The sequence below is a fragment of the Cornus florida genome, unplaced genomic scaffold (genome assembly GCF_030987335.1).
Source record: "Cornus florida cultivar Cherokee Brave unplaced genomic scaffold, ASM3098733v1 CherokeeBrave_3.0.0_Hap2_Chr05, whole genome shotgun sequence".
Lineage (NCBI taxonomy): Eukaryota > Viridiplantae > Streptophyta > Magnoliopsida > Cornales > Cornaceae > Cornus > Cornus florida.
Window position 1 is genome coordinate 33,840,832 of NW_026775575.1, and position 23,740 is coordinate 33,864,571.

At 37.0% G+C, this 23,740-nt stretch overlaps 1 protein-coding gene across 1 annotated transcript; it reads left to right on the top strand.

Moving 5' to 3' along the window:
• Positions 1 to 19,431: 19,431 nt before the first annotated feature.
• Positions 19,432 to 23,216, top strand: LOC132309127 (F-box protein At5g07610-like). The gene is made up of 3 exons (XM_059807475.1): positions 19,432 to 20,595; positions 22,782 to 22,851; positions 23,005 to 23,216. Exons 1-3 carry the CDS (start codon positions 19,432 to 19,434, stop codon positions 23,214 to 23,216), a joined length of 1,446 nt encoding a protein of 481 aa, XP_059663458.1.
• The last annotated feature ends 524 nt before the right edge of the window (positions 23,217 to 23,740 follow it).

Below are 23,740 nucleotides of genomic sequence, written 5' to 3' on the forward strand. Positions count from 1 at the left end.
AGGATTAAATCTTAAACAAGGAAATTAATTAAATGATAGGTTTCAAAACCTCACCGAATATTCTAAATCAAATATATGTGAAGCTATATGGTATATAGATCAAGAATATTAAGTTGGAATTCAAATAGAGTGAATAGTGCACTCGGGGCAAATTAATTAATCAAATTAATTAATAATTACTAATTTTCAAAACACCTCCAATTACTTTCAAATTCAACTATGTTGAAGAGCATGCTAAGGCCTAATATAATATGCTAACATATATTGATTTCAAGCTAGTTAAGGCCATGTTAATTAATCTTTCACCTAAGATAAATATTAAGTAAAATCTCTAATACTTGTTCAAATTCCCTCAATTTAATATATGTCAATGACCATATTATAGAGTATTATATTATCATGCTACATATTTAAAACAAGTCATAAGCAACTGGGAAAATCAAATCCAATACAAGAAAATTAAATAATAAAATCTCTAGATTTCATATTTAAGCATACAATCAAGTTGTATAAGCATCAATAGCATGTTATATAACAAGAATTAAACCTATAATATGCTAACACCTCCTACCTCCATTTGAGATGAAAACCTCAAAGGCCCACCGAAAAAAAAGTGTTCCGAGTCCGCCGAAACCGAAGGGTTTTGTCGGGGACAACACGATCTATATGAATCCCCAAGAAGCCCCATGAAAATCCAAACTTGGCCTCAAACCCAAACTCAAAACTTGGCCAAAAATTGTTTCTAATAAGGGGTAATGGTAGAGCACGACGAGGGGAACAACAAATGCTAAGGCCGAAGGATTTCTGCCGAGGAAATCAAGTGGTGGAGAAGAAAGAGTGAAGGCAGCCCCTTGGGCTCCCATGGCTGCCAGCCAAGAGGAGGAAGAAGGTCTGAAAATCTGATTTTAAAATTTAGGGCAACCTATTTATAGAAATTTCAAAAAGTGCCCCGAAAAGACCCCGCCGGGTCCGGAAAAGTGAATTTTGAGCAAACGCTCTCAAAAGGCAAAACTCTGTGAACAAAAAAGATTTAAAATAAGAAAATATGAACAACGGAAGAAAAGGCGTCAAAAATTGAGTCCCGAACAGAAAGTTATGCCCCGAACAAGTTCGGCAGCAACCGAGTCCAGAAACTCTAAAACTGGAGAAAAATGACCGGAAGGAAATTGTATGAATTTATGAGTCAACGAAAACTAAAAATGAATCCCGTACGAGGATCCAGGCTTCAGACGAGGTATTTTACAATAACTTTCGTTAATTGCATAATGACCCCTACAAAAAGGGTTAACTGCGAAACTGCCCCAAAATGAAAATATCTTCCAAAAGATATTTTCTTAGATACCCCCGAAATAAAATATTTTCAAAATATATTTACGAAAAACACCCCAAGAAATGAAAAAGATTCTAAAGAATTGTGCATCCATGCCCCTGTGGGCACCGGGAGCAACCAGAGTACTTTTTGCTAAAGTAAAGATACGTATTTCGAGAAAACCACTCAAGATGAAGGCACGTGAAGTCAAAAACCAACTCCCAGTATGAAAAGTGAGGTTGTGCAAAAAACTGACAAATGGAGATAAGACGAAATTGGGAAAATGACAGAATAAGGAAAAGACAAAATAGCGCATAGTGTCCAAAAACGAAAAATGCGAAAATGACTCGGTCTTCAAAGGAAGTTGTCGATTCACATGAAAGAGTCTCAGAAACCAATTCCGAGCACTTGAGATGACACTAAGCTACACGAAACAGAGCTCAGAAAAGAAAATTAAGCAAAAAAAATTCATTCATAAAATTTCAAGAAAAAAGAAAGGAAGGCAAATGACCGGGTCGTTACAACATAGTTATACTCTGAAGAAATAAAGTGCGTGTTGAAATATTCGGCTAGCGTTCCATACATATAGTGAATGGGAAATGTCACTGCCGAACTCCATGGGGTAGAGGAAGAAACAATATCATTCAAACCCTTGTAAATGCTGGCCAAGACCAGAACAGAAAGATAAAACCCATCACCATCTGCAATCATGCTGGCAACTTTGAAAACTCTAGGGCAAATCATATTTTCAGGGTTGGATGACAGAACAAATTTGTATAACCAACAAGCTACAAAGGCAGCTAAATAAGTTTTCCTTTTCATCCCCTGTTCTATTCCAAGGCCAGTGAAGAGCTCATCCGTTTGCAAAGTCCAAGTATAAATGGTGGTGATCATTCCAGAAGGATGCTTATGAGTCTGTTTGGGGCGTTGGGTTTTGTTCTTTGATGCTTTTCTTTTAGATTTTTCATACTTTATTGGGCCTTTAAACCGAAACTTTACCCAATCAGAAATCTTCATAGTTTATTCCTTTGTGTGCTGTTTACAAAGATGGTGGAAGGCAGAAAATAAGTACCGACAGTAAGGAGGAAGGAAAGGTTTACCGTCTTTATCTGAGTCTGATAACTCTTTCACAGAAGGGATAACTTCTTTGTATTGTTTGCCAGAAAAAGGAAAACGTCCTATCACATACAAGTCACAAAGAGAAATTGACAATTCGCCTATTGAGCAATGGAGGGTGTTGGTAGAAGAGCACCAAGATTTAAGGAAAGCTTTAAGAACAGGCCCAAGGCGATCATATGTGAATAATAAAGCAAATATTGCACCATATTGTTTTTTTTTCTTTAAGGAATTTAGTATAGCGACCCATGACGTCCTCTGACCATTCCCAATATCCATCAGTATAGGATAAATTAGGGATTTTCAAGGAATTGCCCCATTTAGATCCTTTAGCACGCATCCTATAACCCAAAAGTGAAAACTGTTCTGGCGCCTTTATTGGTTCATGAAGTGCAGAGCGTAAACTTAGAACATTTGAAATCAAACTTATCTCCTTATTCTGATTATAGCCAAGATTGGAGAGCTCACAAGAAGATATATGGGACTATTCTAGTAAATAATGGTATGGAGGATCAGAGTGAAGCGGCTTCAGTGCAAAGCGGCCAACAAGAGAGTTCTGACATCCAAAGTAATTCCTTTCTCTATGGTGTTGTTCTCTCGCACCAAAATGGTGATAGTATGAGGTTTGAAACTCTTGAAAAACACCATGGTTGACTAGCATGTAAAACCCCTAATTTTAAAAGGGATAGTCCTAGAATTTATTTAATTATTGAATTACGTTTTAATTTGTTAATTTTGCATTATTTAAATGAATTGTGTTATTTGGTTATGCATTATTTAAATGAATTGTGTTATTTGGTTATTTTATTAATTAAACTGTGACTTCTATTTTTGGGTTTAATTAAATGGTTTTGTAATTGTTAATTGATTAATTATTTTAATTGCATGGTTATATTACTTTCATTAAGTTAAATGGGTTTTTGTTAAAGTAGGTTTTTAGACGTCACGTATGTAGCCGACATAATTAAACATTAATTAGGTTTTCTATGGGCCGACTAAGGATTAGTGTAGGGTTTGAATTAAATTAGGGTTTTGGTGTAAACCTGTAAACCTATAAATATATGTAATGAGCATCTACCTAGGGTTTTAGAACCCTATTCACGGCATACTAGAAGCAAGAAACGTATAGAGAAGTCTGGGACAAAACTGAAGGATTTCCGGAAAACTTAGGAGAAAGACGCTGAGATTTTTGAACCGAATCTCACAGGCAAGTTCTATAACTAACTCTATCTCTTTGGCCTGTATTCTTTGCATCCATAATTCAATCCCAGGATGAATTAAAGTTAAATTAATTTGGTTACACGATTATTTGTTTCAAAACAGTAAGTCTTCCTTTATGTGAATGCTAATCGTTAGTAAATTCGTTTTGCTAAATTCTTGTTCTAATTGAATTTGATTAATGATGAATGAATTTAATTAACTCTGGATCACCCTAGGACTTGGTTTAATCAGTCAAAACATAATTAAAAACATTAGAGGCTGTAACAGAGAGGAACAGAAACAATAGAGATCACCGGAGACAAAACAAGCAATCAGGAGGAAAGGGGAAAGAAGAGGCGTTTCCATGAAATCATGGAGCCAGCTCAAAGAAGGTTGGAGGCGGCTCTAACATGTTTAGAGCCGGCTCCATCATGTTTAGAGCTGGCTCCATCATGTTTGGAGCCGGCTCCAACTTGGTTGGAGGCGGCTCCCTTCATGCTCCTTCCAGTTTTTGGTTTTCTGCGTGTGTCTGGGCTACTGTGGTTCGATTTTAAGAATTCCAGATTTATTTAGGGGTTATTCTGGGGTTGTTCAGTGGTGATTAAACTCATATTAACATCTCAAAAGTTATGGTAACACAGAATAAATCCTAGGAAGCAAAGGTAGAACATAGTAGGAGATTCCTCAGAAAGTTGCTATATTGGTTGGGAGATGAATGATTCAAGTTGCTCATATTTAATTAGCAATTGATTTAAGGGATTTGAGGTTTAAATCCTGTCACAGTGTTATGAAAAAATAAGCATGTCAGGTATGATAACTCTCTGTTATGCATAGGTAGGAACGGTCGGGAACACTTAAGAAAGTTAGTGTGACGATTTTGTTACAGACAATTCAAGTTGCTTATTTTTAAATTTAGCAATTCAATTAGGAATTTTATATTTAAATCATGTAACAATGGTATGGAATTAAGCATGTCAACTAATATAAATTCAGTTAATGCTTATTAAGAAACTAGTTTGCAAAGCATTGTTTGTATCAACTTATGGGATGTTGTGGAGTAATTACAAGTAAGCATGTTAATTCTATTATTGATATTATTATGCTTATTATGGAATACAGAATGGTTGTTGTTATATCTCTGCGTTTTAAATTGTAGTGAATCATATACTGGTAGTATTGAACAAACATGTTATTTATACATTCTTGTTATACCTATATCAGATATGTTGATATTGTTATGTTTACTGTCATTTTATAATCAACATTGGATGGATGGCTTGTATGCACCGGTATGGGACGGTGACATACTAAGGGGATTAGCTAAAAAACGCTAAGTCCTAACTACTCTGGATTAAGGGATGGATTAACTACAAAAGTTAAGTGCTACCTGTATTTTGTGTCAGATCACTAAATAGTTGAGTGACACATTGGTTTGGAATGGATTTTAAATATATTTTTATGGTGCCATGATATGAGCCTGAGTCTCAGATTCGTTTGCTAAGGAGCGTATAAGCATTGGGATACATAGCTGGCTATGATGGTTAGATGTGTACCCTGCTAGGTCTGGGTAGTCATGCCCACCTCAGGTACGTTTTGGATGGTGCCTACTAGTTAGGTTGAGACGGGCTTGCAGTCCAGCGAGAGTCCTGTAGTGTGATTATATATATTTATATCTACGGACTATTAGTTATTATTGGATTGGTTAGGATGTACATGCATATCGGGTCTCTGCTTGGGTAGTAGTAGTATAGAACTTGCTAGTGGGCCTGACCCACTTATCATTTTTCAGGTGACGGGCGTTTCCAATCTAGGGCTTGTTCGGGCTGAGCAGAGACGATCTTCCATTCTACCGACGTTGTAGGACTTTATTCTTTATGTTAGATTTGGATTTTATCTTCAGTTATTTAATTACATTCAGTTTGGGATTGTTATTAGGGGTCCACTAGAGATGGATTCCGAGTTGTAAAATTATTGAAGAATTCTTTTTGAGAAGGTTTTGGATAAATGGATCTCAAGTATTTTAATTTCAAGGATTATGCTTAGTATTCTTTTCAGCTTTTAAACTTTTATTTATTAAATTCATTTTGTATTATGTGTTCGGTTAAATATTAATTGGTTGGTATCCCTCGGATCTGTGCTCGAACTTTATCACCCGTGGCTCTAAAATCGAGGGGTATCAAAGTTGGTATCAGAGCACTCCAGGTTCAAGTGTCTCTAGGATGTTTCATATTAAGTCTTCCGCGTAGCGTTTTCTCTTGATTAGAGCTTAAGTTTAGGATTCATTGTATTCCTTACGGTTCATTTAGAAAGGGTATTGATGTCTATTCATTCCGTGTTAACAGATGGTTAACGCTAGGAGGGGACGGAACTTGCAAGGGAACAGGCAACAGAGGAGAGCTGCACGTAGGCAACAGGAATGCCTACAGCGTCAGCAAATGGAGGAGGTGCAACAAGTGCCTAGGTTTCAGGAAGAAGATGGTCAGTTAGAGATAGAGCATGAGGAAGTTCAACATACTCAGGAGTCTCAGCATCAGGCCTATAATCAGGGCACGGATCCAGAGTATTCTCCTCAGCTAGTGTACATTATTACTCAGGTTGTAGCTGCTGGTGTAGCAGCGGCACTTCAAAGTCAGCTACATGTTCAACAAACACTTGAAGCAGTACTAGTGGTGTAGAATGTGGTTAAAGTTCATTGTTTTGGCTGTGGAGAAGATGGGCATATATCCAACCAATGTCTTGAGTTAGCCTAGAGACAGCAGAATGGAGTACCACAGGCAGAACGGGATCAATTATGGCCTAACCAACAGAGGAGGCCGTTTGGTACTTTTAGGGGTACTTGCTATACTTGTGGAGAGTACGGTCACACTTCTAGGCAGTGTCCTAGACGAGGAGATATCGGGCCGTCCCAGCAGGAGGGTACCGAACCACAAGGACGATGACTCTTTTAAGAGTGATTTTTGGTTATTAGTTGCAGAGGAGATTTTAATAAAAGTGTAGTATGGATTTAAATACATACACTAGTTGTATGTTAAAGAATATCTTACGATTTTTGTTTGATAGTTATGGTTTGGAAAAGTTCTTTATAAAGTGAACTAACGGTTTTGGTTATCTTTATTATGTTTTGTGATAGCATTTTTGTGATTTATACACATGTGGTTTTATTAGACTTGATTGGGATGGGTATGTTGCGATAATAGATGATTATCACAGTGGAGTGATTGGGGTTTGAACAGGCAAACAGATATTTGTTTCTACGTACATGGTGTTGAGACAGGACGATTACCAAGGAGTTTAGGAAAGAATTTGTGTAAATCAATATGGTAAGTTAGAAATCAAAGGCAGGACTCTCAGGTTAGGGCAATACTCTAAATATAAGTAGATTTCGAAGTTTTGTGCATACCTTATGTGTTTAGCTCTACGTAGTTTTAGCATATTTAGTTTTGACAGTTTAGTAGACACAGGTATGTTGATAGATCTCACGGAATTCCTACACCTTTAGGCAATGTTGCCATTTTACTCAGGAGTGATTTACCTGTGACACTAGATATTGGTAGACTCAGATTTCTAACCAATCTAGTGGTCCTGGACGTGCACCTATTTGACGAGTTACTTGAGATGGATTGGTTATCGCATTACCATGCCCAAGTTTATTGTTTTGAGAGGTATATTGTGTTCACCATACCTAGTCAGGATAAGTATGTCATTGCTATGCCACGTCCTAATGGGGCCACTAGCACTTATTTGTTTCATGTGGAGGAGGAAACGGAGAAGGAGGTTACTGTATCATTGGATCGCATACAAATTGTACAGGACTTCTCGGATGTTTTTCAGGAGATTTCAGGGTTGCCGCCTAGTCGCGAGATCGACTTTGTGATCGACTTAGCTCCAGGCACTACGCCTATTGCTAGGACACTGTATAGGATGGCACCAGTGGAGATGCCCGAGCTGAGGGATCAAATTCAACAGCTACTCAGCCAGGGTTTCATTCACAGGAGTACTTCACCCTGGGGAGCACCGGTTTTATTTGTGAAGAAGAAGGATGGTTCGCTCCGCTTGTGTATTGATTATAGGGAGTTGAACAAGGTTACGATTCGTAACAAGTATTCTTTGCCCAGGATTGATGACTTGTTTGATCTATTAAAGGGAGCTACCTATTTCTCTAAGATTGATCTGCGGTTTGGATATCATCAACTTCGGGTTCGGGAGCAGGATGTTTCGAGGACAACGTTTCTCACTCGATATAGATCTTATGAGTTTCGGGTGATGCCGTTCTGGTTGACTAATGCACCAGCAATTTTTATGGATTTAATGAACAGGTCTTTGAAGCTTATTTGGATCAGTTTGTCATTGTTTTCATTGATGATATTTTGATCTATTCTAGGTCTGAGGATGATCATGCTAGACATCTTCGGATAGTCTTGTAGACGCTTCGTGAACACCAGTTGTATGCCAAGTTCGAGAAGTATGAATTTTGGCAGTGGGAGGTGAAGTTTATGTGTCAAATGGTGTCAAAAAGGGGAATAGCGGTGGATCCGGCCAAGGTTTCAGCGGTGGTTGAATGGGGACAGCCTACTTCGCCTACTAAGATTCGGAGTTTCCTCAGTTTGGCAGGATATTACAGGAGGTTCATCCAGGGGTTCTTAAAGATAGCGGGAGCACCCACTTAAGTGACTAAGAAGGGTGTACGATTCGTGTGGGATGAACATTATCAGAAAACTTTTGATGAGCTGAAGACTAAGTTGACTTCTGCACCAGTTTTGTCTAACCCACAGAGCGAGATAGAATATCTGGTCTACACGGATGCTTCGTTGTAGGGTCTTGGATATGTTTTGATGCAGGAGGAGTGACTGATTTCGTGTAGATCTTGGAAGCTTAAGCCTCATGAGCTTAATTATCCAATGCATGATTTGGAGTTAGCAGCTGTGGTCTTTGCCTTACGAATTTGGAGGCATTATTTGTTGGGTGAGTCCTTCAGATTATTTAGTGATCACAAGAGTCTGCAGTACTTGTTCTCTCAGCGGGAGCTGAATATAAGACAGCGCAGGTGGTTGGAGTTTGTGAAAGACTATCATTTTTTTTCTATACAGTACCATCCAGGGAAAGCGAGTGTGGTGGCGGATGCACTCAGTCGCCGACCTGTCGGTAGTCTTTCTGCTCTATTCACTACTTAGTGGAATGCTTTGAAGATGGTGGATGAGTTGTCGGATGCTTTCATAGCTTTGTATGGTAGTTACACCTTCCATTATTCACAAGGTTTTGAAGGCATAACTCACAAATCAGCAGTACATTGACAAAATTGCAGAGATAGCTTCCAGAGAGGTTCCATTCAACTACGTTGGGGCTGATGGAGGTTTGAGATACAAAAGACGGTTAGTGGTACCTTTTGCTGATGATTTAAGGAAGGATGTGATGACTAAGACTCACTACTCTGAGTTCTCTATTCATCCAGGAGATGACAAGATGTATCAGGATATAAAGTGGCAGTTTTGGTGGGCAGGTATGAAGCGGGACATTGCTCTATTTGTCTTACGATGTAGTACTTGTCAGACGGTTAAGATTGATCACCAGAGGCCGCCAGGAGCTTTACAGCCGCTGTCGATACCGGAGTGGAAATGGGAGGGCATTTCTATAGTTTTTATGGAAGGATTGCCAAATTCTTTTAAGGATCACAATTCCATTTGGGTCATAGTGGACAGATTGACGAAATCAACTCATTTCTTGCCCATTCGCACTGACTTCACTCCGGAGCAGTTGGCGAGACTTTACATTTCCGAGATTGTGAAGTTGCATGGCATTCCATTGTCTATTATCTCGGACAGGGATTCAAGCTTTGTGTTAGGCTTTTAGAAGAGTTTTCAGTAGGCTTTAGGTACAGAATTACACCTTAGTACTGCTTATCATACTCAGACTGATGGACAAACTGAGAGGGTTAATCAGATCATGGAAGATATGCTTCGATCGTATGTTCTTGATTTCAAAGGCTACTGGGAGGATTATTTGCCACTTGTGGAGTTTGCATATAACAATAGTTTTCAGAAGACTATTGGGATGGCACCGTTTGAGGTGTTATACGGCCGCCCGTGTCGATCGCCTGTTTGTTGGATGGAGGTTGGTGAGAACAGATTCTTGGGTCCTGAGTTCATCAAGGATACTTCTGAGAAGATCGCTCTTATCACAGAGCGCATGCACACTGCTCAGAGTCGGCAGAAGAGCTATGCTGATCGTCGCACACGTGCGTTGGAGTTTCAGGTTGGGGATCAGGTACTACTCAAAGTGTCGCTTATGAAGGGTGTAATGCGCTTTGGGAAGAAAGGGGAAGTTGTCTCCATGATTTGTCGATCCATTTATGATTACAGATCGAGTTGGAGCTGTTGCTTATCGGTTGGCACTTCCAGATAATTTGGATCGTGTACACAACATATTCCATGTTTCCATGTTGCGGAAATTTCTGCGGGATGAGGATCAGCATATCGATGTTAGGGAGATTGAGTTGTAGCCAGATGCACCTTATTTGGAGCCGCCGTGTCGTATTGTCGACCTCCGGGCTCAGATTCTTCGTAACAAGGTTATCCCTTTAGTTCGTGTTCAGTGGAGTCATCACAATGACGCTGAGTCTACTTGGGAACGGGAGGATGTCATTCGCTCGCAGTTTCCTAAATTATGGGAAGAAGGTAAGAGCGAATTCTGAGGACGGAATTCCTTTTGTTAGGGAGGAAGAATGTAATACCCCTAATTTTAAAAGCGATAGTCCTGGAATTTATTTAATTGTTGAATTGCGTTTTAATTTATTAATTGTGCATTATTTAAATGACTTGTGTTATTTGGTTGTTTTATTAATTAAACTGTGACTTCCATTTTTGGGTTTAATTAAATGGTTTTGTAATTGTTAATTGATTAATTATTTTAATTGCATGGTTATATTACTTTCATTAAGTTAAATGGGTTTTTGTTAAAGTAGGTTTTTAGACGTCACGTATGTAGCCGACATAGTAAAACATTAATTAGGCTTTCTATGGGCCGACTAAGGATTAGTGTAGGGTTTGAATTAAATTAGGGTTTTGGTGTAAACCTGTAAACCTATAAATATATGTAATGAGTGTCTGCTTAGGGTTTTAGAACCCTATTCACTGCATATTGGAAGTAAGAAACGTATAGAGAAGTCTGGGACAAAACTGAAGGATTTCCAGAAAACCTAGGAGAAAGACGCTGAGACTTTTGAACCGAATCTCATAGGCAAGTTCTATAACTAACTCTATCTCTTTGGCTATGTTCTTTGCATCCATAATTCAGTCCCAGGATTAATTAAAGTTAAATTAATTTGGTTGCACGATTATTTGTTTCAAAACACTATATCTTCCTTTATGTGAATACTAATCGTTTGTAAATTCTTTTTGCTAAATTCTTGTTCTAATTGAATTTTATTTATGATGAAGGAATTTAATTAACTCTGGATCACCCTAGGACTTGGTTTAATCAGTCAAAACATAATTAAAAACGTCAGAGGCTGTAACAAAGAGGAACGGAAACAATGGAGATCACCAGAGACAAAACAAGCAATCAGGAAGTGAGGAGAAAGAAGAGGCGGCTCCATGAAATCATGGAGCCGGCTTAAAGAAGGTTGGAGGCGGCTCCAACATGTTTGGAGCCGGCTCCATCATGTGTGGAGGGGCTCCCTTCATGCTCCTTCTAGTTTTTGGTTTTCTGCGTGTGTCTAGGCTACTGTGGTTGGATTTTAAGAATTCCATATTTATTTAGGGGTTGTTCTGGGGTTGCTCAATAGTGATTAAACTCATATTAACATCTCAGAAGTTATGGTAACACAGAATAAATCCTAGGAAGCAAAGGTAGAACATAGTAGGAGACTCCTCAGAAAGTTGCTATATTAGTTGGGAGGTGAATGATTTAAGTTACTCATATTTAATTAGCAATTGATTTAAGGGATTTGAGGTTTAAATCCTGTCACAGTGTTACAAAAAAAATAAGCATGTCAGGTATGATAACTCTCTGTTATGCATAGGTAGGAACGGTCGGGAACACTTAAGAAAGTTAGTGTGACGATTTTGTTACAGATAATTCAAGTTGCTTATTTTTAAATTTAGCAATTGAATTAGGAATTTTATATTTAAATCATGTAATAGTGGTATGGAATTAAGCATGTCAACTAATATAAATTTAGTTAATGCTTAATAAGAAACTAGTTTACAAAGCATTGTTTGTATCAACTTATGGGATGTTATGGAGTAATTACAAGTAAGCATGTTAATTCTGTTATTGATATTATTATGCTTATTGTGGGATATAGAATGGTTGTTGTTATATCTCTGCATTTTAAATTGTAGTGAATCATATACTGGTAGTATTGAACAAACATGTTATTTATACATTCTTGTTATACCTGTATTGGATATGTTGATATTGATATGTTTACTATCATTTTATTATCAACACTGGATGGATGGCTTGTATGCACCGGTATGGGACGGTGACATACTAGGGTGATTAGCTCAAAAACGCTAAGTCCTGCCTACTCTGGATTAAGGGATAGATTAACTACAAAAGTTAAGTCCTACCTGTATTTTGTGTCAGATCACTAAACAGTTGAGTGACACATTAGTTTGGAATGCATTTTAAATATATTTTTATAGTGCCATGATATGAGCCTGAGTCTCAGAGTCGTTGGTTAGGGAGCATATATGCATTGGGATGCATAGCTGGCTATGATGGTTAGATGTGTACCCTACTAGGTCTAGGTAGTCATTCCCACCTCAAGTGCATTTTGCATGGTGCCTACTAGTCAGGTTGAGACGGGCTTGTAGTCCAGTGAGAGTCTTGTAGTCCAGTGAGAGTCTTGTAGTGTGATTATATATATTTATATCTACGGACTATTAGTTATTGTTGGATTGGTTAGGATGTACATGCGTATCGGGTCTCTGCTTGGGTAGTAGTAGTATAGAACTTACTAGTGGGCCTGACCCACTTATTATTTTTTAAGTGACGGGCGTTTCCAATCTAGGGCTTGTTCGGGCTAAGCAGAGACGATCTTCCATTCTACCGACGATGTAGGACTTTATTCTTTATGTTAGATTTGGATTTTATCTTCAGTTATTTAATTACATTCAGTTTGGGATTATTATTAAGGGTCCACTAGAGATGGATTCCCGAGTTGTAAAATTATTGAAGAATTCTTTTTAAGAAGGTTTTGGATAATTGGATCTCAAGTATTTTAATTTCAAGAATTATGCTTAGTATTCTTTTCAACTTTTAAACTTTTATTTATTAAATTCATTTTGTATTATGTGTTCGGTTAAATATTAATTGGTTGGTATCCCTCGGATCTATGCTCGGACTTGATCACCCGTGACTCTAGAATCGAGGGGTATCACATAGCACCCCTTGAAAAAAAAAAGAAAAAAGGTTAGCACTTGAAAAAAATAAAAATAAAAATAAAAATAAATAAAATAAAATAAAAAATAAAAAATAAAAAATGTGGATTGGCATGCATGGAAGATTGTTTGTTCCAATGGAACAATGGGTCCTTACGAACTAGTTGCGTTCCAAATGAACAACGGGTCTTTATGGACTAGTTGCGTTTCAAAGGAACAATGGGTCCTTACAAGACTAGTTGCGTTCCAAATAAACAATGGGTCCTTACGGACTAGTTGCGTTCCAAAGGAACAGTGGGTCCTTACGGATTGGATGCGTTCCAAAGGAACAATGGGTCCTTACGGACTAGATGCGTTCCAAAGGAATAATTGGTCCTTACGGACTAGTTGCGTTCTAAAGGAATAATGGGTCCTTACGAACTAGTTACGTTCCAAAAGAACAATAGATCCTTACGGACTAGTTGCGTTCCAAAGGAACAATGAGTTCTTACGGACTAGTTGCGTTCCAAAGGAACAATGGGTCCTTACGGACTAGATGCGTTCCAAAGGAACAATGGGTCTTTACGGATTAAATGTGTTCCAAAGGAATAATAGGTCCTGACGGACTAGATGTGTTCGAACGGAATAATGGGTCCTGACGGACTAGATGCATTCCAAAGGAACAACTAGAAAATAATAAATATAAAAATAAATAAATAAAGTAGAGAAAAAAAAGAGGGAAAGAAAAAAATGCATAGAAAAAAAAAAGAAAAAAAAGAAAAAGAAAAAACCGTCCATTCAAGGAATAGAGCATGTTTTGAAATTTCAATGCAAGCTAACGATACCGTGATGTGAACAAAATATGTTACAGCCTATGTGAGGAGATAAATAATCCATAAACCGGATGGAAGAGTAGTGCTTGTTTGGCAGTACATGTTATGTGATTAAGAGATTTATATTTCATGATAAGGGCACATCAGATTGGTCATGATAAGGGCACATCAAATTGGTCATGATAACGGCAGTACATGTTTGTTTGTTGATTATATATTTATATATATATATATATAAAGAGGTGATTACATGCCTACAATTATGAAAGGAAAGAAAACAAAGAAAAAATACTGTTGGGAGCGTGAATAGTCATTATGAATGATTAATTTTATTAATTTTATTTTTTTATTTTTTATTTTTAATCAAGAGCTTTTATTCAAATAAACATGTATGTCAGAAACAATGGAAGAAGAATTCGTGACAATAAAGAAACAAAAGGAAGGAGCTTACCAACAAGTATTGCTGAGATTAATCTATCATGTGCAATTCAAGTTTGAGGCTTTGGAATTGATGTCTAATCCTATAGCATGGATAAGTATATATAGACAACAAAATATCTCTTATTTGTACTGGGATTTGTATAATTCAGTTCAAATGGGAAAGTAAAATTCCAACCCAAAGTTGGATAGAAAAGTGAAAGAGGAAACCTTCCAATCCTATGTTACAATCCAAAGTTGGATAGAAAAGCGAAAGAGGAAATCTTACAATCCAAAGTTGGATAGGAAAGTGAAAAAAAAAAAAAAAAAAAAAAACTTTACAAATTCAATGATCAAGTTGGATACTTCAAGTCCCACTTGAAAAAGGAGATCAGTCTTGTCAAACTTGGGACTCGAAGTGGGGGCAATTTGTAGACATTAAAATTTTAGTGGGCTTTGGTTTTGACAAATTGATCCATTAAATATGGGTTTAATCTTTAATTAAGTTATTTAACTGGCCCAAGCTTGGTCCACTTAAATTATTTAATTAGTCCAGCCCAGATGATTAAATAAAGATAATTATTCTTAATAAAATATATTTGGAATAATTATTTTTAAGGATAATTATCATAATATAACTGGCCCGGCCCAGTTATGATTTTATCCTTATCAAGAGATGACACGTGTCATTATCCTATTAATCCAAGAAACCTATAAATAGAGGCCTGAAGGAAGAATGAGGGGGTACACAAATTCAGAATTTAGAAATCCAGAAATCCAAAGACTCAGAAATCAGAGACACAAATTCAGAATCCAAACCCAAAAGCGAAGAACATCAAGCACATTCAAAGACGTGCCGTTCTTCATCAAATTCCACGGTAATCAACAACAAGCACATCCAAAGTTGTGTCGTTCTTCATCCAAATTCCACGGTGATTCAAGATCAAGCTTGTACAACCATTGGATCCAACCAACCAGAAAGGACATCGAATCAGAGGACCTTTCTTTTTGTAAAGAATATTACAAAGGATTGTACTCCATCATTATCAATTAATAAAATATTATATTTGCCCCTATTTTCTTTCGTATTTGCAGACTTACAAAATTTGTGTGTACAGAAATAATATGAAATTAGACTAAAACGGGAAAATAAGATAGGATAAGGTCCTAGAATACTCAAGTTTAAGGGGTTTAAATATGCACTTTTCAGCGCTCATCAGATCTTTCCAGCCATGATTACAGGTACTAGAGTATGGATTATACCCTGTTCTAGAGAATGCAGAATTGGCATGCTCTTGAGAAATTTCATAAGGTTGTCCCATCATAGGACATGTATCAGCAAGATACCATGGATTAGTATAGATTAAGCACACTTATTTTAGTAAAAAAGCATGCTGAGAAGCAACAGGAACATAGCTAGATGATAAAACTTGGTCGAACCTTTAGTTCAACGCTTCTATTTGAGTGGCTAACTCTCTAGATTTCTCAACTTCATATAGATTTTCATCCTTGTGGATACTTGGAGCAGACCTAGTCCTAGAGGAACAAACATATTATACAGAGTTTTCACTTAGGGCCTTAAACAGTTCCCATGCGTCAATTACACTCTTATGAAGGAAAACTTCATTACTAGAAGCATCAACCATATTCCTATGTGGATAAGATAATCCATCATAGAAGATCTACACCAAATGACATTTAGCAATATCATGGTGTGGACACTTTCTCAAAAGATCATTATATCTCTCCCACGAATCATGAAGTTGTTCACCCAGGATTTGGGTAAACTGCATGATCTCTCTTCTCATTTGTGTGGTTTTACCCATAGTGTAGTACTTTTTCAAGAACTCCTACTGCAACATGTCCCGTGTACTTATGGAATTAATTGGTAGGGAGTGCAACCAAGTTCTTGCTTTTTCCTTGAGAGGGTGGACAACTTGGAAAAGTTGCATCCCAAACGAATCATCTGAAAGAGTGGACAACTTGGTAGTTGAACACAATTCCAGAAACACATCTAAGTGCTTATAAAGATCTTCAGTTGCAAACCCATGGAATGAAGGAAGCATTTGGATCATAGCAGGCTTGATCTCAAAGTAGGTTGTATTAGTGTCTGAAATTGGAAGCACGAAGGGGACGTATATGAAGTAGGCATGTAATGAACCCTCAGTGGTATGGGGGCAGGTGTAGGTGGCACGCGTGCTCTCAAAATATTATCACCATCAGTAGCCATATCTATCCTAGAGGATTCTCCTATCAAGTTAGAATTCTGTTTAGGTTTTCTAATTTGCCTAGGAGTCTTCTCTAGTTCAGGGTTGTATTCAAGTGTTGGTTATAACAAGGAACGGCGACCTAACATGCACTATGTCCAATGGTGAAAGCAGTAACAAAAAGAAAATTTTCAAGTAAAGAAATTAACCAACAAGAACTCACAAAGGTCCTAAAACCGAAGCTTCTGTTCCTTAAGTGTCTTTGTCCTCGTTACTAGATTCCTGCACTTGAAAAGAAAAAGAATAAGATGAGATATCAAAAAATCCTAAAATTATAAATTAAAGTAGAACTAATCTCGAACTCAACAAAACTGTTACAAAGTCCCCTACAATGGCGCCAAAAATTAATGTGTCGTAAATATTTCAATTATAAAATACCACTCGCAATAGAATAAATCATTTGCAAGATAAGGCTACTTAGATGGTGTCGAACCTCAAGGACTATGGTGGTTTAGCAAGCCTTCAATTAATACTATTTTAATTTAGAGAAAGATTTGTTTGATGTTTTTTCATTCAATAACATAAACAAAATTAAACTAAATAAAGGACTGAGACCAGAGAGAGGACTGAGACCAGAGAGACAAGATCTTAGAAATTGACTTCACCACGAACCTCATACTATGGTCAACTGTTCAACCTTGGGATTTCAGCACTTATGTATAATATGGAATTAAACTCAATAACATTCTTTTAATTTAGATTTAAAGAAAGAAGTTTTATGAATTTCAGTTAATAATAACCTATCTTCGGTTGCCACGAATTATCTACCTACCTACTTCTAATTAATGTTGTAGTATAACTCAGCTTCCCTAAGCAAAGACTATGAAAATATTCATTCACAAAAAACGTTTGAACACCATTACATGATCTCTATTCTTATTATCCGAGAAGCCCTTAGCCGCCAATCTCGTACACTAAGAATAGGTTGAATATAATTTAAGAAGAATTAAATCTAAGACAATGTACTAATGTCTCAAAAACTAATATATTTCATTAAAATTCCAATTGCTTAGAACATCTAAATCAATTGCTCAAAATTATGCAATCAAAATACATAAATAGTTAAAATCCTAAACTATAAAACAATCAAACTATAGTAATTGGATTCGGGTTACATTAATGCCGTAAGAGGGAATTTAGCTACTCATGATGATACAAGATATCATTTGTGTTGTTGTGGACTTTATCATCATGGACTGCACTTCTCTTCTGAGGATCTTCACCTTTAATGCTTCAGAGATCTTTTCTGTGGCCTTGTGCATGCTTTTATAGAAGTAACTGACTTCTAACAAGGATTGGATGAACTTTAGGTCTTCTGGAGTCACCTGGGCTCGTTTGGACGAAATAGGCCTTAATTAGAATTAATCCCGCAACTTAGAAATTTGACTTAACAGGAAAAGCTCGAGTAGAGAAGCTTCTGCTCGAGCTTTTTAGCTGGTGCTTGAGCCTTTTGACTTGTGCTCGAGCAAGAATTCCATACTTAGTTCCTTTTCTCCACTTTATTTCCAAAGCTCTTTTTCATTAACACTTAGAATATTTTGGGACTTCTTTTTCAGGGTGCTCGATCACCTTGGCTTGGGTGCTCGAGCCTTTTGACTTGTGCTTGAGCCTTTTGGGTTGTGCTCGAGCCTTTTGATCTTTGCTCAAGCTTTGGAAACGTGGAACTTTCAAGGCGTCTTTTCATATTCCGAGAGAGTTTATGCTTAAGCCCTTTTGCAAAGGATCGAGCACCTTGAATCTCTGCTCGAGAAGGAATACCTTTGCTAGAGCCTTTTGGCCTTGGTTGCTTTTTTTGCCTCAATTAACTTTGTGCTCGAGCTAAGGAACTTGTGCTCGAGATTTTGCATTTGAGCTTCTCCAAAATCACCTTTTTTACTTCAAGCCTACTTCAGATGATCGGGAACAACTCTGTAAGCTTCGATATAAGTCTTTTAGTCTTAGAATCCCAGATTTATCCTTTTCTTTGGGAAAGTACCTACAATAGCAACATAAACTAAAATAAATCTAAAATCGGATAGAAGTACTACTTAAGGTCTTAACATACGCATGATTAGGAGCTCGAATATACAATATTCAGCGCTTATCAAGCTCCACCTCAAACTCTTCATAGCTCCACCTCAACTGAAATTTTCTTCACCTCAAATAAAGCACTATGATGAACTCGAGAAACACTCTTAACACTATGATAAATTATTATGTACATGTTATTCAAATTGATGTATTATTCATTTCAATGAAAGTGTTGATTTTATATTATTATATGTTTAAATTGTATGACTTGTGTATGAATAAAATTTAATATGTTATTGTTTTAATGTCTTTTATATTTGGGTGCAAATTCCCCAACAATTTCTTTTCAATTGGCAGATGTAATTTATTTAACTAATATAAATAAATAACTTTCTGACCCGAAAAGAAAAATTAGAATTTTTCTCTCAATTGACAAAGACTTGTGCGGATAACGCATTATAAATATTACAAAATATATATATAAAGAGAGGATGAACTGACAGTTTTACGAAACAGATAGAGGAAAATTTTAATTTATTTTTCATACTATATGATCTTTAAGTCACGAGGATCATGAGGTATTTATAGCTTAAAAACCAGGCTTCCTTTGCAAGCCATAGACGAGTTATTGTACACGTTAATGCATTCACACCACAAACACAATGTTTCAAACGAGTGTACCCCACTCATATATTTTATTTTACTTTATATATTTCAGTTTTTTCTCTTTACCGAGTTTTATTAGGATTTCGTTCCTCATGAGTACAATTATTGAATACTGTCCAACAAAACTCCGATTGAAATTTGTAAGATTTGAATCCAAAGAGTGGCGCAAGTTCAAAGTTAGATAAAATATATTTTTCTACTTAACTAAACTCCTTTCTAGGGATTCAACAAGCGTTGAGAGAAGTAGTTGAATGGATTTGCTGGGACAGGCGGGCCAAATCTCCATCGTGGCCGCTGAAATCATCGGCGGGAATGAACACCTGATTGTGGAGATCCTTCAACGTCTGCCAGTGAAATCCCTCATTCGATTCAAGTCTGTCTCTAAAACATGGCTCTCTCTCATCTCTTGTCGTCGATTCTCTTTCCTCCTTTGGCAACAACAACAGCGACAATCCCAGCGTCCCAAAATCTCTGGTCTTTTCTTCACCTCTAGATACCGAACTGGAATCAAATACCTTTCCCTCATTAACTCCTCTGGTCATAGTAATGGCGTAATGAATCGCAAAGAAAACAAGTCTCTAGCGAGTCTTCCTAATAGCATTGCGAGAATTCTTTGTCATGAAAAAAAGAAGTTTTTAGCTCTTTTTCCCGAGACCTATACTACAATCATAGACTCTTGTAATGGTTTTCTACTGATCTGTTGGTTAACTAATAATTCCAAATCTTATCACATTTACAATCCTACTTCCAAGCAATTCTTTACTCCTCCCTGGCCTTTTCCCCATACTGACATTGTAAATTTGGCTTCTGATCATTCGAAATCACTTCACTACAAAGTTGTTTTGCTTGAGAGATCGTCATGCTACTTCTATCAAATTCATATTTATTCGTCAGAAACTAATATGTGGAGACCCTCTGGCGATCCTTTCTCAGCAATAGAATTGGACTTTGATAATGGAGTCTATTGTAATGGCTCCATCCATTGGATTTCCTTTCGCTCAGAAGGAACTTCCATATACTTTGATGTTGATCAAGAAAATTTGTGCCAAATGCCATCTCCACCATATCGGGCTACATTTGAATTTCGGCATTTTGGGGAGTCTAGAGGTCATTTGCATGTTACTGAGTACATTCATATCTTTGATCATACCAGATTTAATGTTGTTCACATCTCTGAGATGGAAAGTGATTACTCTAAGTGGTCATTGAAGTACCGGGTTGACCTTAAACCGATGATAATTGATCTTTCATTGCAAGAGAGGATTGTCCCTGACGAGTTCTCTGTGCTTAGTTTAATTCATGATGATGAAGCAGATCATGTGTTTTTGGTGCTATTTGTTGGCACCAATATGATCATCTCCTGCAACATAAAGAATAATATCTTCAAGAAGCTTGATGTTGTAACACCCCAACCAGTTTGTTGTTCGTATGATCTTTCGTGGTTTAAATACTCCCGTGTCCATCAATATATTGAGACACTCTTTCCCATTTGATTGATCATGTTACATTAAAATCACTTGGGTGTGGTCACCGGCTATTCCGGTGTTTAATATATAGCTTCAATTCAATCTTGAAATATATTCAATGTACATTATTATATTTATTAGGGGAAAAATCAAATAACCCCCCTCTACTATTTTTTTCTATCAAATTGCCCCCACTAAAATTAAACACCCCCCTCAACTATAAACCGTCATCACATTGCCCCCTTTCCGTTCAAACCCGTTAACCTGGCGTTTGAATAGTAGCGCGTGACCAACACGCGCTTATCAAAAAAAAAAAAATTCTTTAAAATACCCATTCCCTATCCTCTTCTGTGTTATATTATATATGTGAGTGTGTTGTTGTTGGGATTTATATGCCCTGGCATAGCAAATTCCTATCTGGATTATAGTGACATATGTTCCTGACATATCTGAAATATCTATGATTTATATAATTAGTGAATTCAATGTATTATATTTCGATTCACTATGAAATTGATAGTGTCCCTGTGATTACAAGAAATATTTATATATATATGTAAGTGATGGCAATCAATGCATAATATATAAATAGTAATTATAAATTGTTTATAGTCGGTAATTATGGATGGACTCATAATTAATTAAGACTTGAACTGGATCCGCGTTAGGTTGAGATATATTGCGAGAGTCGTCGTATGCAATTGTTCCTTATCATCGTCATGCCATTTGACTCTTAAGCATGAGAAAATTATAGACTCTTTTATTAATTAATCATTACTTTGATTTGTTCGGCGGATTCTTCGGGATTCTTAGACCAACACTTTGGGTAGTTATGTAATTAATAGTTAGAGGGTTATATTTTCAATATTTACATCATTGCTACTTGTATTTATTTTGTATTAATTATGGTTGATCACAAAGTAAATTCGAAGGCTTTCGTATGTTTTTAGACAAAATGATTTATTATATATTTATTTATTTAAATTATTATTTTTGTCAAACAAATGTTTTGTTGTGATCGAGCCAGAAATAATCAAAGGTACCAAAATAAATATATTAATTAAGTAGTGGGATTGATGGCTTTATTTATCCGATAACTAATTATACATAGAGGGGTCAAAGTGTAATATTGACTTAGAGGTTATTTATTATTTAATTGGAGTTCAATTAATTTCTTTTAGTGGAGTAGAAATTAATTATGAATTAATTGAATTGGGTCCATGGACCAGGCCAATTATTAATTCATTGTAGCCAATAAAATAATAGGCCCAATGGATTCTCACTCATAACCCAACTTAATATTGGAATCATATTAGATTTGAGACATGTAAATTAGAGATGGAGAAGGATTCGTTGTTTCCTTTTCTTTACCTTTATGTTGCCTATAAATATACATGGTCTATGTATATTTTGGGGGATGATTTTTATGAGAAGGAAAAAGGAATAAATATTCTCTCTCTAGAAAATTAGGGTTAGTGTTCTCATCTAATGGAGGCTCCCACAAGCCTAATTTTCCAAGGTCATTCAAGGAGGCATATGAGTGATTCCTAAAGGCAAAACAATTACCAAGAAGATGGGGATCCAAGGTGAAGGCATCTTGCTAAGGGATCTACAATAAGTGAGAACATTCACTTTAGAGGAAAGATTTAAAGGTTTACTCAGACCTTTGATGTAAGTATTCAATCCATTAATTGAATGATACATCATATTTTATTTTTGCATAAAACTTGTCTCTATGTGATGAATCAAGATCTATGAATCAAAATCCCTCAAAAAGTTTTTAAAACTAGCACGTTTCCCAATAGTTGTGTACTGTATATATCTTCTCAAAGACACAAACAAGTCCATGTAGCGGTCACCGGTGCGGGGTGCTCCGGCAAAATCCATAGAATCTGGAAACCAACCATGCACAGAGGTGACGTATTAAGGGTATTAAGGAAATGAATTGACTTATGAAATGGTGAAAGTCTTGAGCTTATGTGTCATACAACAATAGATTGCTTATAAACCTGATATGAAAAAATCCAAAATCAGAGCAACCTCATAAATTGCATAGACAATAACAATGATCTCTTGTAAATTTTCAATTGGAATTAGCTCCTTTTGTGGAATATTATTTTTCTTGATGATTTCAGAGTACTGGGATTCGAAGGAAGAAGAGCTGCTTATTGGACTATGACTGTGCTTCACATACTCCTCATAGAGGTCTTGCTAATCTCAGAAATTTTGACCTTTTTTGGATCTACGATGACACACATCACCGGTTGCCATGAATCGGACTTCAAACAACCGGAAGTTAGCAATTTGTTGAACAAAGGCTTGGTTATAGCTCTCAAAGACACAAACAAGTCCATGCAGCGATCACCGGTGTAGGAGTGCTCTGGCGGAAGGCCATCCTAGATTGTTTCGAAACGAAAGCCGGGACAGCGATTGAAATGGGATTGAATATTAGTATGACGGAGGAGGCGAGAATGGATGTGGTCGGTGAGGAGGAAGATGATGTGGAGGCCGGTGAGGGAGAAGAGGTCGGCGAGCTTGAGCATGGAGTTTATTGGACCTTGCAGAGGTAAAGGGAACATTAGGACATGAGGTGGGAGATCATCCATATCCATGAGTTTCTATTCCAATTGCTTAAAATTTTCAAAGACACCTGAACAATTAGTTGTCCTATTTTCACCCATATTAATGATTGTATCTCTTCCCTCTCTCTAGTGCACAAGCAATAGAAGGACGTCCTATACCGCGGCGATCATCAAATCATTGGAAATCTGAATGCAGTCGCGAACATCGCTGACGCTTCGCTGAAGAATCGACCTTGAGAGCCACTAATTCGATGCTTGCGAAGTCACCGACTCGGAATTCATGTGCACTGGCGGACTCGAAGATGAGTATCTGTATGTCCTTGTGGTCCCTTCCGATCAGAACAATCTGAGAGTGCATCACAATAACAATGAATTATGAAGGTGGTCTCCAACTGCTCTAACGATCTCGAAATGTCTATCACTGCCCTCAAATCTCTCTCCACCCTCACCAATCTCACGTTCATCAACTGCCCCATTTCACTTATTCATTTCCCCTCCAAACTCACCTCCAA